This window comes from Phascolarctos cinereus, unplaced genomic scaffold (assembly GCF_003287225.1).
Source record: "Phascolarctos cinereus isolate Bilbo 61053 unplaced genomic scaffold, phaCin_HiC Scaffold_2;HRSCAF=192, whole genome shotgun sequence".
Lineage (NCBI taxonomy): Eukaryota > Metazoa > Chordata > Mammalia > Diprotodontia > Phascolarctidae > Phascolarctos > Phascolarctos cinereus.
The window spans coordinates 216,222,097-216,241,662 of NW_027555625.1; the positions used below are offsets into that span (position 1 = coordinate 216,222,097).

General features: G+C 37.9%; 1 protein-coding gene across 4 annotated transcripts in view; it reads right to left on the bottom strand.

Annotated features, from left to right (window-relative positions):
- Positions 1-3,671: 3,671 nt before the first annotated feature.
- Positions 3,672-19,566, bottom strand: part of LCLAT1 (lysocardiolipin acyltransferase 1) — a 148,746-nt gene continuing 132,851 nt past the window's right edge. For all 4 annotated transcript variants that reach the window (XM_020983750.2, XM_078149779.1, XM_020983748.2 and 1 more), the window contains one exon: positions 3,672-8,078. In XM_020983750.2, the coding sequence (XP_020839409.1) occupies positions 7,579-8,078 (500 nt within the window). In that variant the 3' untranslated portion in view covers positions 3,672-7,578. The remainder of the gene's footprint in view (positions 8,079-19,566) is intronic.

Consider the following 19,566-nt stretch of genomic DNA (forward strand, 5'->3'; position numbering starts at 1 on the left):
ATATTTTGAGGACTTCTTTACTTCCAGTGGGTTTGAAATTCTTGTCCTTATTGAAAGAATGATGAACTCTGATAAACATATTGATAAACTGAGGCAGAATTATTCTTGAATTGCAAAAATTCTCAATTAGAAATTGAATATGACCTCGTGCTGTGTCTACCACGCATCAAGGAAGCTTAAGAAATTTATCCAAGAAACAGATATGAACAATCTTCAGCAGACTGGAAGTCAACCTGATTTAAACCTCATTTAAGTCCTGCGGGTTATAAATCAAGGCTAGAATGGAGAAAATAGACTGTCCACGAGAGATATACTTAATAGTCAAATGTGATAAAAAGTGTGGCTTCATCATAAATTTTAAAATATGTCAGGATGTTGGGAACTCTAAACATCCTTTAAGACAAATGATTAAAACAAAAGAACGTATTTCATGTTGTTTTGGAGATGAAAAGAGTTGTAATGATGTATATCAATCATTTTTTTGACTTTGTCCCAGTAAATTTGTACATTATTGTTCAAGGCCTCCCTCCACTTCCCATTATCTTGCATTTATTTTGTAGACATTTCTATGTTTGTGCGTAGTCACTGCTGATAAAATGTAAGCCTTTTGGGGGAAGACAATATTTCATTTTTGTCTTTGTATTCTCAGAATTAAGACAGTTCTAGGTACATAGTGCTTTAATGCATGATTGCTGACTGACCATTGAGGAGAGAGGACATTCTATGGGAGTTCAACTGCCCATGTGAAAGCATGTTTATTTTGTATGGGGGGAAGAGTTGAAGGTAAAAACTGAAAGGAAAAAAAAACAGGCAAATTGTGGCCAGCTTATGGGACGTCATGACTGCCATGCTAAGGAGTTTGGTTGGGCTGTACGTTGTAGGTAATGGGGAGTTCTGAATGTGTTTAAGGAGGGGATGCTATCTCTCAAAATGCCTTAGAATTAGGGTCTTAGATTTAGAGCTGAAGGGACCTCAGAGGCTACTGAGTCCAACTTACTCATTTTACAGATGAGGCTGGTAGATATTAAGTGATTTCTCTATGATCACACAGCTTCTAAGTGTTTGAGGCAGGATTTGAACTCAGATCTTCCTGACTGAAAGCCTACTGCTCTATACCAGTGAAGAAATGAAACGGTGCCCAAAACAACAACAACAACAACCACCACCACCACTAAACAAACAAATGCTGAGCACTGTCCTGTAGTGCTAAGAGGAAGACATGTGCAGTCTAATACGATTGCCACTTCGCAGCTAACCTGCTCTGTGGCCTTAAGGAAAGTGCTTGACCTCACTAGGCCTTAATTACCACATGGGAAAATGAAATCAGATGCTCTAAAAAACTGTGACTAATTCAATTTGGATTCTTATCTTGTTTCATGGATATTTTATAAATAACAGAAACACCACAATAATACTCAAGTTGATGTAATGTCAGAGAAAGCAGCTAACGAGACGTCCCACAATTAACCCTCTCTTTAGATGAGCCTCCCCCCCGCCCCACCAATCCCAGCATGTAGATTGGAGTTAGAGAGCCTATGTGTTCAATCTTGGGCAAATCACTTTTCCGGTCTCAGCCTCAGTTTCCCTATCTGTAAAGTGAAGGGGTTTTGACTAGATGACCTTTAAGGTTTCTTCCACCTCTAACATTCTCTCATCCGATAACCAGATCAGAGCTTTAAGAAAGAGAAGCATATATGATGGATGGAGGTTTGACTGAGGGACTGAAGACCATTTAGGGTATTGCATCTAGCATACTGTGGAAAATGGAGATGAACTATTCTGAATGCCAGCTCCTAGAGCAGTATCTAGGTTTTAGAGTTCAATAAAGTCCTTCAAAGTTGCTGTTCAGTCCTGTCCGACTTTTGATAACCCCATTTGGGTTTTTCTTGGCAAAAATACTGGAGTGGTTTGCCATGTCCTTCTCCAGCTCAGTTTACACATGAGGAAACTGAGGCAAACAAGCTTAAGTGACTTGCTCAGGGTCACCCGGCTAGTTAAGTGTCTGAGGTCAGATTTAAACTGATTAATTTCCTGACTCCAGGCCTGGCAATCTGTGCCACTGTGCCAACCAGCTGCTCTCTCTGAAAGCATTCCTATGTGTAAATCAGTAATTTTTCTGGGTTCCTATGCCATTCTGACATTTTGTTGGGGTAAGCAATCTGCTTTTCTGGTTAAAAAAAATCAAATCAAAATCAAAACTTTGATAACAGGACATAATATACAAGACACAGCTGTGATTCCTAATCCCAGCATGGAATCCTATAGATGTGCTCACATTATTTGAATGTTTCCTCCGAGCTACAATTCCTTATCTCTCCGTCTCTGCACAGTTTATGCATATCCCTTGGGTAAGACACTGATGATATGCTTTACTATGATTACACCAGGACTGTGTCCACTTCTATTGTAGCATGGATTTCTTTTTGTCATCTTGGTGTCTGAACTTAATTCCCTTGCATGGGGAAAGAGAAAGAGGGCTGACAATTATCTGGCTTTTTCTTCCCCACCCACCCCCAACTCTTATAGCTTCTCCCTTTAAAAAATCTATTTCTTTTTTCTTTTCCCGCCAGGTAAGTGAACATTCCTCTTTTCCTTCTTAGCAGCTATACTTGTTTCTTCCACTGTCCTCCAGCTCTTGCACAGCTTCACACCATTTATGTGTTATTTATTCCTCTCCTCCTCCTCCACCCATTCACCTCCATTTGCATCAAAATCTTCCTCAGTATGCTCTTCTTTCCCTCAGTGACAATGCCTATCCTCCAGACTAGTGCTATTAGGTGAGTTAAGGCAGGCACTAATATTCTCATAGAGGCAGATAAGTGGGGAAATGGACAGGCACCAGGCCTGGAGTCAGGAAGACTCAGCTTCTTGAATTCAAAACTGTCCTCAGACATTTAGTAGCTGTATGACCCTGGGCAAATCACTTAACCCTGTTTGCCTCAGTTTCCTTGTGTGTAAAATGAGCTGCAGAAGGAAATGGCAAACCACTCCAGTATCTTTGCCAAGAAAACCCCAAATAGGGCCACAAAGAGTCGGACACAACTGAACAATATTCTAGTTTTCCAGATGTAGCAACTGAGGAAAATAAAAATGACTAATATATATATATATGATAAAATAGGGAATGGGTGAGAGAGCCAGGATTTGAACCCAAATCAATCCCTTAGATAATATATACACCTTTAAAAACTAGTTGGCATATATCAAAGTAAAACTGAGTGGGACAAAATCTCTGTAGTACAGGGTGCCTGTGAAGCTCAAATGAATTAATATTTGTAGCGTGCCTTGCAAACTTTAAAAAGCTTATTTAAATATTAGTTATTATCCTTAATGGGAGCAATTTCATGAAATATCATAGAATGTTTATAAGTTGATTAAAAATTAAATTATTTTTGACAAGGTGTAAACAAAGATAAATGCTTGAGAGTAGGATGAATTTTATGTAGTTATGCTGCTAAAAAGAATAAAGATGTCACGAGAAAATTTAAAAAATAAAACCTGCTCAGTAACTGTAATGAGAAACTTGAGAGGCTTAACAGTAATGATTGTTTTCTTAAAAAGAGGTAATTCAGGCTAGATGATGGAAAACAAAGAAGAACGATCAAAAATTATCTCTTTTGGATTGTAATTCACTTCGCTCTGGACAAACCAGAAACACAGACACACACAAACACTGTTGAAGTATTCTATTTTATTTTGGGATGTATGAAACATGACTGATATATGACTCACAAACATCTTAACATATTTCATGGATGATGAAAACTAAGGCCATTCTGTGAGTATTCTTATCTGGATATTTTTCATACAATCCTCTCACAAGATCAAGCAGTCCAAAACAAGAATTCTTTCTGAAAACAAAATTTAAAGTAAAGGCCACACAGTCATTGGCAAATTTGCTTATGCAGCCTGCATCACTGATCCCAGATACAAGTTAATGAATGCTGTGGATTTAAGCTGTCACCCAAACGTTGTCACAAAGTGATGTTTACCAACAACAGTTACAAGTGTTTAGAGACCACAAGCCTCAACAGCTTTGCTGTTGTTGTTGTTTTTTCCATGAGTTAATAAAAAGAAACCTCTGTCTAAGGGACGCAGTACAGAAATATCTGAAACTAAACCAGATCTTTAACCAAGGCACTAAAAGCATGTCATTTATACAAAGAAATGTAAACAATCCACCAACAAGTTCCCCCAGTGGAACTTGCTGTAAAGTGCACAAGGGCATGGCTGTTGGGACCAGAGCTTAGAGACTGTGCAAAGACAGCAGGAGGTCATATCTCCAATATACTTTTGATGAACAATCAGCTCACAGGACACCCCCTTCACACTAAGACTTCTGATCCATTATTTTAGAACGACTCCAATTTCTAATTGACCTAACTGTAAGGCATTCTAGGTGGAGTACTATTTTTGCATTCTAAATTTTACTAACAAAGTAACATATGAAATTTGATATGAAGCCTTTAAAAGGAGGTCTTTCTTATACATCCCTCTCCCCCTTACAATTCACAAACGCTCATCCTTTACCATGTACTTTTAATGAATATTCAAATTAACGAGGTATTCTGTCTTCTGTTTTTGCTGATAATCCACTCAGGTCTGGAAAAAGAAGTCTTACTTAATTAGTAACTTTTCTTGAGGGTCTTGGAGGAAATCATGGTCCATGAATGCCCTGGATAAAACACGCTGACTTTTATTTATTTAAATTTTCACAGAATGGCAATTTTAAAGTTGAACATTTGGACAACTAAATTATAATAATCTCTGAGGCTGTCAACTGTACCTTTTACAGATTAAGAGAATATGACCTCTGAACTGTAATGCAGCCCGGAGAGAAGCTGCTCTGTTTCTAGAGCACCAAGGTGGGGGACTGTGGAAGATGGAAAGACTCAAGAGATATGTATGCATAAGGATGCATCTTTGTCATTTTCACATTAATTTTTCTGAGTCACTCCAAAAGCAATGGATATTACAAACAAGTATTAATTACTTTAACATTTTCAAAAAATAGATTTAAAATGAAAACTTTTTTAAAAGATGAAAAATGTAGAGAAAAAAATTCTTTTCTCTAGTTCAAAAGGGGAACTGGAATGCTGTTTTCTCCAGGCAAAAACTGTTTATTTCATTTTCTCTCCACCAACCCCGCCCCAATGCCTTGTAAAAATGATTTCTCCCTGGTGTGGATGTCAGTAACTTCTGATTCTGAACTCTAGCTTTTGTTAGTTTTTTTTTTTAAAGACTTATAGTTTATCTTAAAAATATCTTCCGTGGGAAAAAATTGTTTTTCTTTGCAAGGTTCAGAATTGAAAGTGCATCAGATTAGATGGAAAATGTTCTTCAGACAGAGAGCTACATATCTTTGGACAGTAGCTATGATTTTAGCTTACAAAGACTATGTTATAAACACCTTCAGGACAGAAAGTATAGCCTTTTCCTTTGCACCTACAACAGAGCAATCCCACTTGTCAAACTCTGAGTTTCTAAACATAGCCAAAGGAAGTCTGAGACAACCCTAAATTAGAAACCACTTTTATAATGGAAAAAGGTTAACTTCCCTCCAACCCGAAAATAAACTAAAAACAAAACAAAGGAAAAAAACCCATGAAGTTAAGCAGATGGCTTTCAGCACATTCATGTAATAACTAATTAGTAGCTATGTGCAGGGAATTAAAAGCAGCTGTCATGGGGGGGAGATAGTTCAATATAGACCAGTTTTTCTACAAGAGGCACAGCTGATATAGTTGAGTGGATTTTTCTGTTGCTGCTTTCTAACAAAAATGATTTTCCATCAATGTTCTTTCTAGTTGGACGGGTACTTCTGCAAGAATTTGCTCAGGAAGCTATACTTACTATGTGCTTACCCCCTTTAATTTCAGAACAAAGTTAAAACTTGGAGTAGAAGCCACTGTCCAGCACAAAAAGTTTTAACTAAGTGTAGTCTGAACTGTCAGGGATTTGATGGGAAATTCTTTTGTTTCTAATTTTGGCTATTACCCATAACTACTTTTAAGACTTTTTTTTTTGAAAGGGCTAAACTCAGATTTTTATGTTTAGAGAGGAAACATAGCCTTCCCTTTTCTGTAGGACTAGGACAAACTCCAGTGAACAAAATACACAATGCAGTGAATGACTGTGGGAGCTGCTAAAGGATGCAACAAAGCCATAGGATTTGCTAACAGCCAATGACTTTAATTGCTTCATATTTTCATTCCTGTGTCCACCATCTCGATATTATGGAAGATGAGCCAGATGCTAAGAGGAAGAAGCTACAGAGTTTTTCTTGCCTCATAAAGAGACTGAAAGTTTATGTTGCTGGTTCCTTGGACTTTCCACTAGTGGCAACATTTATTTAGCTGAATAAACTGGTCAAGGGCAAGGCTAAATGCTGCTATTGAAAGAGGTGGCCTGAGACAAAAAGAAACCAAGATATGGAACAGTGTTGCTAATGAGTTCCGTGGCACTAGTCAAAAACGTAGTTTGAATTGTCAGGGATATGATGGGAAATTCTTTTGTCATGTAATTTTGGCTATTATTAATAACTGCCTTTGTTGAGGCTTTTTTTTTAAGAGCTAAACTAAAATTTTTACTCAAAGAGAGGAACACAGCCTTCCCTTTTCTGTAGGCTTTCAGAAACACTTGAATCCATAGTTTGTTACTTTCAGATTGTACTCTGCTTTTATTTTTTTTGAGGGGAGGGAAGAAAAAGGTAACAGTACATGGTTTTTTTTTCATACAGGCCACTCTTAGGGGCAAAAAGGTACCAATTACCAATATACTGAAGGAAAACTGGCACTGATCATATACTAATAACAACAAAATGAAGCAAAATTTCTAATTACAAAATTCAAATTGAGGTTTAGAAGTTGGTAAAGACTCTGTTTTCTCGCAGACCCGGTTCCCTCCATGGGCAAAAGGGCACACATGGTTTTTCACACTGTAGGTCACCAAAAATATTAGCCTCTTATAAATTACCACATTCTTTGTGTTGAGTAGTTGTCAAATCTTTTGACTAATCTAAGGGGGGCAGGAAGTTTCAGCAAGGCGCCCAGAGAAATCTGGAATAAGCATGGCTTTTGGGGAAAGGATGGTCAAAGCAATGTAGAGGAAAAGGTAAGAAAAAGACAACTCACATGAATAAGTGAGGTAACCTGCCTTCACTCTTCAGTGAAGAGATTTGATTTGTGCTAGGGGTTACAAGTCACAGATCTATCTCCTTTGGCTACACAGTTTGGCTGGATGACAGAAATGGAGTTTAAAAATCCATTAAGTACCTTGCCTATTAACAGCCTAATGATTGTTTAATAATCCAGCAAGAATTATTTCACCACTGCATCTCCTTGATAAAACAATATTAAAATTACATTCTGAGATTAAAAACAATTTTTATATAGAGCAACATCTGGTTTTTTTTTCCTTTTCACAAAATCAAGTGCAAAATGTCTTTAACAAAGAATGATGGTAGTAAGAAAGATTTGAAATTTTCATGCAAAAAAATCTCAGTTTACAAAGGCTATATGTAGAACATTTTTTTAAAAAATCCCTCAAGTTTCTGGCCTGTGAATCCTACATTCTCAGTCATTTTTTCTTGTCATCTACACTTGGTCGTTTCCATAAGAACCGGTAACATGCAAGCTCAATGACTTCGAGTCCACCAAATATTTTCTCTTGTAGCACAAAAAAGACAATTGTGATAAAAAAATACCACCGCACAATGCTGTATAAGCATATGAGAATAAACATAGCAGAGGTGAACAAGGTCCAGTAGAGGATAGACATCCATTTGATCAGCAGTACCCTGAACTCTGATTTGCAAGGTGGAATCACACTCTTCCCTGTGAACTCAAAACTCTTCGACCCCTCATAGAACAGCCGGAGCCGCTCTTCTTTCTCTTGCCATCGTTTGTGGCACCAGACCTGAAGTTCCTCCTTGGAGTCTGGAAGGGTTTCCAATGGATATCTACTGATGTGAAAGTGGATCTCCTTGGGGAAGTTTCCATTTAAGAGGTGTTTCTCTGTCTGAGGAATGTTATGAGGGTATGCCACAGTGATGTCATGGATGGCATCAAGGTTATTACCTAGGTTGGAAGAAAATAAGCAAAGATAAAGCAATAGCCAACTTTTCTATTAACGTTCATTAAACTTCATGGCCGACCTGAAAACACTGAAAACCAAAAAAATTAACAAAAAATAAATGCAGACAATAAATAATAATAGTTCTTGGCTGTTCGATCAATATTTACTAATCATTTTCAGTTATTTTTTTTCTTATCATCATACAAATTGGGGTGGGGGGTGTGGGATAAAAATAAAACTGAACTATGGAAATAGCAACCCAGAATCCTAAAACTAAATGGTAAAAAAGATAACATAAAATTGGAATTAGACATCAAAAAACACAAGAACACATAACTATTCCTTCTTTCAAAAGGTGGCTGATTTACTCTTGGGGTACACAATCTCTCAAATCCTTACTCACTTGCCTTTAACTAAATAATATTATGCCAACTACCAGGAATAAAAAACATAATTAAGCTGAACATAATTATTATAAACACAGAAATTTTATAAGGACTTATTTTAATGCATTAGATAAAATTTCCTTAAGCTAGCCATAGCCATCTCTGTCAACTTTATGTTTGGCAGAACTGGAATATAATTCCAAGGATATGAATGTTACTGATGGTAAATTTTTTAAAGACTCTATGATTTCACTAGGTATTCCCATATCTGATATAGATCAAAGCAAAGAAATCATGGTACAACCTTGCCAGAACTTGTACTCTGCTAGTACAGCTTTCCAAAACTCACTTCTAGGCTACCATAAGGTCCTGGAGTAAAACTTTAGCAGAAGATTGATGAAGAAATTAGTAAAATCCAATGTAAAAAAGTCTTCTTTCTAGAATACTAAAATATAGTTATATATGAAAACTTCATAGATTTAGAGCCCAAAGGGAACATGAAGGCATTCAGTTAAGCTTTCTGTTTTATAGATAAGAAAACTAATACCCAGAGATAGTATGACTTATAAATAGCCACGAATTCAAGCTAGGACTCTAACACCAGGACTCTTTTGTGATGCACCACAACCTCATCTAGGCCTCTTGCCAGACTTCTGGGTGTATCATGAAGACAACAGTCATGTACTTCAACTCACCAAAGGCCATTCTCCCTTACCAGAAAGATGAGTTTGGTTGATATAGTTTATAAATAAAGCAAAGGAGCAAAAAGTAATAGGATTTGAAATAAGGATTTATGAGGTATTATGTGGATGATGATACAACCAAGGAGACTAAAATGGGGGCCAACAGGTAAGAAGAAGAATTGAGAGACAGCAATGTCATGGAAACCAAGAGAGGGTGTGCTTAAGAGTTTCAGATCTGTAGGGAGGTCAAGAAGCATGAGGAATGAGAGAAAAACTATAAGATTCGGCAATTTATCAAGGGTAGCTTTGGAGAAATTGGTTTCATTCCACAGTTTCAGCTGAGTGATGAGGCTGGAAGTCAGATATCAAGGGATTAAAGAGTGAATAAGAGAAGAAGTAGAAGCAATAAGTATGTAGACAGTTCTCCCCCACCCCAAACTAGTTGTGAAATGGAATAAGGATACAATATAATAGTTTGATGTGATGGTAATGTCAAGTCAGGGCTCTTCAAGGATTAGGGGAAACTTGATCATGTTTGCAGGAAGAAGAAAAGGAACTAGTGTATCTAAGTATACCAAAGATTAGGGAAAATAAGGGGATGTTTCTGGGGTCAATCTACTGGAAGAGATGGAGGACATGAGATCAAAGGTAGTACAGTATACTAGATAGAAAGCTATAATTGGCATCAGGAGAATATGGATTCAAATTCTGCCTCAATTGCTAGCTGTGTGACCCTGGGCAAGTCATTTAACCTTTTCAGCCTCAGTTTCCTTATCTGTAAAATAAGGGGTTGGATTTAGATGGGACCTAACTGTAAATCTATGACTGACTAGGAGCTGACCTTGGCAAGAAGGTCCATCTCCTAATCAAAGATGAGTAGAAGAGAAAAGAATGAAGGATATTATTAAGGAGTTCTTAGATGTATTTACTATAGGAGAGAGGAGGGAGCTAAAGGCAAATGACCTTTGTTTTCTCAGTAAAGTATGAGGTGAGGTACTCTGCTGTGTGAATGTAGAGGGAGGAAGTATGGGGCATGATAAATCTGAGCAGAGAAGACAAGGTTGGGAACAGCTACTGCGGGAAGTGTGACAGAGATTAGGGAGGAATAATAAGACTGCCTTACTAAAGTGGGGGCCCAGTCAAAATCAGAAAACATAAACTGGATCAGTAACTTAGCACAATTCTCCAGTGCCATTCATTAGTAGAAGACATTCTGCTGACCTCATTGTTGCATGCCTGTGAAATGTAGATAGTATACTAGTGCCATGCCAAGAAACTAAATTGTTTCCATTTGAATGTCTTAGGAATGTTCTGAAGATCACCTGGCAAGATGAAGTACAGGGCACTGACATCCTTTCTTGGACTGAACTGCCAAGCATTTAAACTCTACTGCAGAGAGTACAACTCTGATGGTCTGGTCACATTGTTCAAATACCAAACATATGTTGCCTAAAAGACTCTTCTACAGAGAACTCAAACAAGGAAAGAGCTCACACAGCGGCCAGAAGCGATACAAGAACATTCTCAAGGTCTCTCTAAAGAACTTTGGAATTTATTGTAAGATATGGGAGACACTGGCATAGGATCATCCAGCATGGTATGCCTACATTAAAGGCACTGTGCTCTATGAGTAAAGCAGAATTGCAAGAACTTAATTTAGAGACATCTCCACTCCAAATGTTCATTGGACTATTTGTACCCAAATTGTAGTGGAGCCTTCAGAGTTCGTAATGGTCTGATCAACCACAGTTGGACACAATGCACCTTGACCCCAACAGAGTAATGTCATTTTGGTCCTCTTTAAGCACGAAAGACAACAACTATCCAAGTAGGAGGGGAGGAAAGAGACAGATGGTGGGAGTACTCCAGGGCTGGAGTTGGGTAATATATGAGTGATAAAGTGACAAGTGGCCAGGAAATTTGACAGGAGCGGATGGGATCAAGGGCACAAGCACAAGGTTTGGCCTTGGCAAAGAGGCCTATCTCTTCCTGAGACTACAGTAATAAAGACTAGAGAATAGGGGTTGATCCTGAGGTGATTTGAGGTGTGGAATTGAGAAAGAAGCGTGAGCCAAGATGGCCTCAATTTTTTTTAGTGAAGTATGAGGAAAGGTAATGGGCTGAAGTTGAGAGGAAGTGATAGTTTGAGAAGAAAAGTCAATGTTTGGAATAGCTTCTGTGGGAAGTGAGACAGCCAATCAGAGTAAAAGGGAAGGGCATGTGGCAGTGAGAATGTAGCCAAGATTGGATAACAAACATTTCTCAGGGACCCAGTTATTACGGCCATTTAACTTCTTCCATTTGTACTCAGTACCTATGAACTGGAGTACAGAAGACAGATGGAGAATGCAACCTAGGGGTGAGGCTTGGCAAAACATAAGTGTCAGCAGGACATAGGGGATGAGGAATTATCAGGAGTGCAGCATAGTGTCAAAATGAACTGGTTAACTAAAGATTTAGTAAGAGATTTTAAAGAGAGAAAAATAAAGTCAGAGTAGTGATGGCTCTCTGAGAATCCCCTCCTTGGGAAACAAGGGAGAATGATTTGGGAGCTGGTAGATACTCGTCACCAGGATGTGGAAAGGGTGATGAATTGGGGTAGATGAACCTCAAAGGAGAGTCTGATGAGTGAAAACTTTAGGGGATGGTCTTGGTAGTTGAAGTGAGGAGTAATGAGTATTATCCCTATTCCCTGCCCCACCCTACCCCCATCACTAACTCAGTATGTTAGAGGACCATAAGAGAACGTACATCCAGTACTAGAGGGAGTGGCCAGGGATGCAATGCCAATTAGGAGAGAGCCAGGTTACAATGAACGAAACGGAATGGGAAAAGAAACGATTCCTTTTAAAATGAAGGGCAATTTGTTTAAAAAAAAAAGTTCATTAGGGCACAATGAAAAGGGATAGGCAGAGTTGGATAGAGACCTACGGATATGGATGAAGCAGAGAATGGGGAGTGGTAGCAAAAGAACAGAATTTCTGCCTAGACAGTTTACTACTCTGCATCACAGGAATTCTGAGCAGAGTCATAGAACAGACCAGGATTGATCTGTCCTTCCCTGTAGCAAGGCAATGTTAATTGAGTTGTTATTCGAAAAAGGAGAGGCATGCATGCAGGGGCTGAGCAGTTGGCAGGAGGACAGTGCTAGCCAGGCCCTCGTGTTCTCATGAGAAGTATAAAGGAGATGTAGCTTAGGTTCAAGCCAACTAGACACAGAAGTGAGGTTTCATTTACTTACATGGATTTTGAGGGGAGAATTTCCTCTAATTCACCTTAATGGTTCATGCTTTGTTTCAAAACTGTTTTTGAATTTGGTATCACTAAAGCACAAGTGTTTTCAAGACCTGTGAATACCATTCATTCTGGGTAATTACAGGGAAATGCAAGGGTATGCCTTCAGGTGCTTGTTCAGGCCAGGTGATGATGGTTCCTGCTAACATGAAGGCTATTTCAATCAATCAACAAACGATATTTATTAAGTGCCCACCATGTGTCAGAGACTGTACTAGATGTTGGGGATACAGAAGTAAAAGCAAAAATAGTCCCTGACCTCAAGGAATTTAAAGTCTAGGTGGGGGAGACAACAAATACATATAAAATATATAGAAAATACATATAAAATATATAGAAAATACATATTTTAAAAAATGCCTCTAGAACAGGTCTGCACAACCTGCATCCTGCCGAAGAATTTCCTTTACATACAAAGGATGTTTTCCTCTACATTTTTCGCAGGCCCCCCAAAATCGTTGGTGTGCTACAAGTGGCTGGAGAGGGCCATAAGCGGCCTGTGGGCCGCAGGTTGTGTGAGCCTGCTCTAGAAAACACAAAATCTTCAGCCTGGTGTTTAAAGACCATCTATAATTTGGCTCATTAACTACCTTTCCACTGTTACTTCACACATCATTCACCTTTATACACTCTCTATTTTAGTCAAACTGGCCTTTTGGCTGCTTCCTGTACATGGTGATTCACCTCCTACCTCAGGGCCTTTGCACAGGTAGTCCCATCTCCTTACTTCCACTTGGAATTCCTAGCTTTTTTCAAGACACAGCTCAGGTGCCTCCTCCTACATGAAGCTTTTCCTTATCTCTCCCTTTCTCTGCCCTAACCCAATCCCATTCCCCACCTAGGTTAAAACTCTACATGCTGCTTCCTCCTAGAATAAGACAACCTTCTGAGGAATTCTTTTTTGTTTTTGTCTTTCTATTCCAGGGTCTAACAGCTCCTTGCTCATAGGGTCTTAATAGGTGTGCAATCATTTCCAAAGCTTTGCCAACTCTGGCTCTGAAGCATCTTTCATAACTGTCCCCTTCCTTTTATTCTCACAGATGACATCTTAATTCAGACCATCCTCACCTCTACCATGGACTATTGCAAGAGCTTCCTAATGGATGTTCCCAACCCCAGGCTCAATCCTTTCCAATCCACCTTCCACCCAGCTGTCAAAACCATCATCTCCCAAGCTTCGGCCCTGTCACTCCCCTGCTCCGGACTGTTCTTCATTCTGTACTGTCTCTAGCATAAAATACAAACTACTCAGCTTGTTGTTTACAGCCCTCCATAGGCTGGCTCCCATCTATCTTCCCCATTTTATTTCACTTTGCTCCTTTCCATATACTGTTATGTTCTAATTGAATTGGTCTACATGCCATGCTCTGAATTTGGCATTGTATTTTTTCACGGGCTGTTCAGCATGCCTGGAATACACAGAACTCCTCTTCAAATTTTTTAGAATCCTTCACTTCTTCCAAACTCCAGTTCAGATCCCCTAGAAAGCTTTTCCCAATCCCTAATCCCTTCACTTAGTTTTTCATTTGTTAGCACCAATTTGTATGGTTTCTTCTCTAATTTAACGTGCCTGGAATATATAGGAAGCATTTCATAAATGCTTGTTGATTCGTCTCATAACATTTTGCTTCATAGAACTGTGGAATATCCTTTTGATAAGAAAGGCAACTCTTGCTGGCCCCTTTTTTCCAAGTTATGAATCTCGCTAAAGATATATATTTTTTTTCAAAATCACATGGTAACACTGAGTTATGCTGCCTGAAGGTAAGGGCTTCAGAAGAGAAAGGCAAATTTGGGAAGTAAATAGCTACTTACAATGATGGATCTAAAATTGGGATTTGGATTTCTGGTCCATGGCATACAATTAAGGAATATGTATGCTCTATCCTTGGCAGTCGCCCAACAAAGGCTGGTAAGAACGAATTTGCCCAGAGTCTTGAAAACATAATTAGAGGACTTTAAACTGAAAAGGAAAGAATCAAGGAAGGAGAAAATGGCTTATGTATAGTAACTAAGCTAACTGCCATCTGCAGTAGCTAAAATATAGAAAAGATCATAGTAGAAATACACAAAAATTCACAGGAGACAAAACCCCAGAAATGAGCAAGCAATAAAACCCATGATCTTGAATATCTATGCAGAAATCCACAAAACATAGGAGTAAGAAAGTAGAAGCTCCTAATGTAAAAAAGCAAACCTGACTTTTCAGGAAGCAATAACATTTGATGAGATGAAAGCTACAACTGTAGTATGGTTTGGGGAATGTATATTATTCCAAAGAAACAGGGCAGGTTTTAAAAAAAATTGGGGGAAGACAAAAGTACTATTTTATGTTGAGAAGATAAATTTGTGAGAACATATAGGTACCAGAGAGAGAAAAGACTGGTGAATTATATTTTAAGTGAAGATAAACAGAGGCAGAAACAGAAGACCCTACGATCATCTGAATATCCTATAGATCAGCTGAAAAGAACAAGGAAATAGTCCTGAGTCCAGATCACAAGCTTGGAACAGAGAAATGGTGACTGGACACATCTACATAAGCCCTCTCTAATTAAAGCAGAAGGATTAATAAAATTTTGATTGTCTTAATAATAAGTTCATCCTTCAAAGGTGAAGAAAACAAAGAGTCAAATTTTATGCTGGTTCTGATTCTCCCCAACAATAAGGAACTGGTAACTTGTGATATGGAAATGTAAAGAATATAGCAGGTTAAGGGAACCACTACATCTTAGAATTTGTGATAGAAAAAAAATGGGTATCGTCTAATATGCATCTAGTTTTGAGGACAGATTTCAAAAGGTTTAGAGATAGGATAAGCTCTGTGAACTAATTCTATAGAGTAAATCAGTCTAAGAGAGGATGAAAAGCTCTCAAGAATGAAATTCTGAAAATATAAACAAAAAAAGTCAGATGAGGAATGGGGGGATGAGTCTAAAGAGACTGTTATGGGTACAAAGAGAACTCAACAACATACAAAGAATTTTAAAAAGACACAGCAGAGATGGGAAAGTTGGTAGGTAATGGAACATAACAGTGTATGGAGAGGAGCAACGTGAAATATAGTGGGGAAGATAGGTAGGAGCTAGACTTTACGTCTGGCATATCCTGGTAAGCCAAGTGCTAGGAACGCTTAAAGTTCACAATATAGAGGAGACCAGCAAGGAAAAGTCCAGACAACAAAAGGGTTTGTATTTAGCTACATGGGGAAAAGAGGAGGCTCAAAGTCAGGACAGAACTACAGTTTAAAGTGGATGGGACAAGAAATAAGTAATAATAGTGGAAAGGCAGAGAGAATGAGAACTGCTTAACACATGTTCCTTTTGCTTTCTCTGCTGAGGAAAACAATTTCCAAAAAAGGAAAGAGGATTTAGTCTATAAAACATAAGTCAGAAAGCTTTAACTCCTGGAAAAAATCCAGAAAATATTATTAGGATGGTTAGTGAACATTAAGGAAATTGTGATCACAAAGAGCTGGTACAGTTTCATCAAGAATAGGTTAAACCAGACTAACCTTATTTCCTTTCCTACCTTTTCTACCAGGGTTACTGGTCTAAAAGATCAGGGGAATGCTATGGATATAGTCTACTTGGCATTTCTGCTTATTCTACCAGGGGCAAAACCAGTAAGAATAGGTAGAAGTTGCAGAGAGACAGACTTAGATTGGAGGTAAGGAAACATTTCCTAATATGTTATCTACCTTAAAGTAGAATGAACTACACTGGAAGGTCCCAGGGTCTCTCACTGGAAATCTTCAAGCAATGCCTGGATGACCACTTGCCAAGTGTATATTCTTGCCCAGGTATGGACTGGATTAGATGGACCCTTGGGTGTCTAACAACACTGAGGGTCTGTGATTCTGATTATGAAAGATGGCAACCTGATGCGGAAATGGCCACTGCCTTAGACTTTGTGATAAAAGGGGGCAGGAAAACCAGGTAATCTTATATACAACCCTGCATTTTGAGAGAGCATACTTCAAAGAAAGGATAAGTAGGATTCATTCTATAGGGAAAGTCATTTTAACACCAAATTACTTCTTGTGATGCTGTATGGCTCTCAGTATGTAAAATCACAATCTAAAGAACCAAGATCATTGAAAATCCAAAGTATTTTTTAATGGAAAAGTAAAACTGATTAGATATGTAATCCTCTATATTCAGTTAACTATATGTGTGGAAGCACACTGGCTGGCAGAGCAACAAACCAAGAACCATTTATTGGTATTTACCCGACTTGTAGGATAATTCCCAGGAAGAATTAAACCACTGCATAAGTGGTAAACAGAAACTTAAAATAACGGCTAAGGAAAGAGTAATGGGACTCTCATTATTCCCACCTCCATCAGTTCGTTCTCTCATGACTGAGCCGTTTCTCAGTCTCTTCCTCACTCTCTCAGATTGTGTGGTACGTACAGTGGATAGAGTGACCTGGAGTCAGAAAGACCTGGGTTCAAACTGCTATTTGGCCATGGATTAATTACACTTGACGAGAGTGTATTTCTTTGTCTATGAAATGGAGCTAATACCTGTAATATCGTTTTCAAATGTCTGAGCATTCGCTTGCCTGAACTCAAATATGTACTACCTTGAAGTACCTTAGTTACATGTATTTTGTATTTAATTCATTCTTTTAATCAGTTCATGTCTTAATGTCTTATCTTCCCAACTACATTTTAAATTCAAAAGCCTGGGCCTCGTACTTCTTTTTTCTTCCTCTCAGTACTTTACAAATCTCAACTTTTTTACTTACTTCCTGTTTGAACTTCAGTAGGTCATTTCTCTTCTTTGGGTTTCAGCTTCTTCACTTGTAGAATGTGGGGAACTGAACTAAAGCACCTCTAAGAACTCATCTAGCTCAATTAGTCTATGAGCCTGTGCCCAATTGAAAGAAGAGATTTAGTAGCATCAATGTAAGGGCCTTTTAAACTCATGCTAGTCAGAATGAGCACAATAAATCGTTTAGAAAATGCTAGTGAGAACTTTGCCTTAGCACTTGAGAAGAAGAATACCAAAATCGTCACTGAGAAAATTTACTTCAAGTAATAACCCTAATGACCTTAGCAGTTTTGAATAAAGATTATAAGCTTTATCTGGACCTTCAGAGTTAAGAAAGTGGGGAGACGGATTTATAGAGTCACAATGATAACATGTTCAGGGATAACACGTCACTAAATTTGGTTATGTGTGCGACACTATCTCCACTCGTCAAGTGATTAACTTATTTAAAGTCTGTGTAGTTCACTGGGTAATTTATAAATCTAGGTTTAGAAGGGACCTCAGAGGTCACCCAGTTTAATCGCCCTCATTTTTCAAATAAGGAAAGTGAGGCCCAAGGAAATTCTGTGACTTGCCTAAGGTAATACAGGTAGTAAGCAGCAGAGATGGAATGTGAATCTAGGTCTTCTGAATTCAGAGTCAATGCTCTTTTCAGTATACCATATTGCTGGGATTATAATAAAGGGATTGGAGATACAGGCCTGTCCCTTTTAATATGGTTTAGTCTTCAAGCAATTTGTTGGACCTTGGATATGGGTACTTCCTCTAAAAGTTCAGATAAAAACTGATTCACACTTCCTCTTTTGCAAATCTAGTCCATGTCCTCCTGGACACCCTACATGGAAAATCTTACCCAATGCATCCAAGGATTTCCTGTAAGTCTTTTAATGCTTTCTGGGTACTAGCATAGTACTTAGGCTACCCATCTGTTTATTCCTCACTACTAGAAATAACTCAGACAAGCCACTCAGTTTTCACATCAATTGAGAATAACTATCTACTTAACTGGGTGTGTTTATAGACTTTTGAACATTAATTTCAGGAAAGTCTTTAGATAGCACACTGCTGTTTTCATATAAAAATTTTAGTTTCTGGATCTTTTTTTTTTTTTAAATCCTTTCCATGGCTGCATTCTGTTTAGGTGTCCTTAACAGAGCTAAGTGAAAACAAACTATAGTAAATAAAACCATGTGCCCTATAAAGAAATACATTATAATTAGAATTTTATTATCATTTATTTAGGGATTCCATTGTTAAATTAATATTTTTATATTCCTCCAGGCCCTTGACTAATCCTGAAACAAATTCTTCTTGGTAGACAAATATTAGCCTCTAATAATTAGAGGATTCATCTATGCTAATGCTTTTCATTAAATCCCTTTTTGATTAAGATGTCTCCTCAAGTTTAGGTTGATTAAATTTAATATGATTTATCTACTTGTATATACCAAGGTCTGGTAGAAAGTTTTTGGCAACAAAAAGATTAGAAATAAATTTCTACATCTACATATTCTCACAGACGCAAGTGTTTATTATTTGAAATGTGACATTAAACCAATTTCTCTTGTCATTCTGTTGAATATCATATGAATGTTGACAGGACATCACCACAAACAACGTATTTATTCTGACTTACATTATCTATTAGGAATTGAACATACAATCTGTAGCATTAAGTTTTAAAGTATATTTTAATTCTCACTAGTTCAATGAAGTTATTAAAATAATGCAAACTGACTAAAAATGTATTACTGTTTGAAGCAGGCAGTTAATTAGAATAACATTCAGAATTTGAGCTCTAAAGGGATATAAATGCAAGTCTTTTCTTACTTCCTGCACAATACCACTAACAGAACCTACTCCTTTACCTGTCCTCTCACATTACTTAATACTCCTATCTTCTTCTTTCTCCCCTGCCCCATTTCTTTGAAAGTACATGTAGTAAGTACAAATGTGAATGACTTTACTAGAATTCTTTCTTTCTTTCTTGGCCTTATTTTTCTTCCCACCATCTTCTTTATTTTTGTTTAACCATGCATTCTTTCTGATATTAACACTCCTCTCCTTTTCTATTTTTTCTTGTCATTTCAGATATTTTGCCCTACATTTTTCTGTCCTTTATTTTGTCTTCTTTTTATTCATCTGTGCATGAAATTGCTCGTATTAGTGTACAGGTGGGTGGGTGACAAAGGCTATGTGAATGTAATTAAACATGACCAGAACACACTGTCTCACTGGTACAGAAATCACAGAACTAAGTCGGAATGGACCTCAGAGGCCCAGCTAGACGCCATATAACATTTACAAGAAATGATCATCCAGGCTTTGTTGGAAGATCTACAGTGAGAG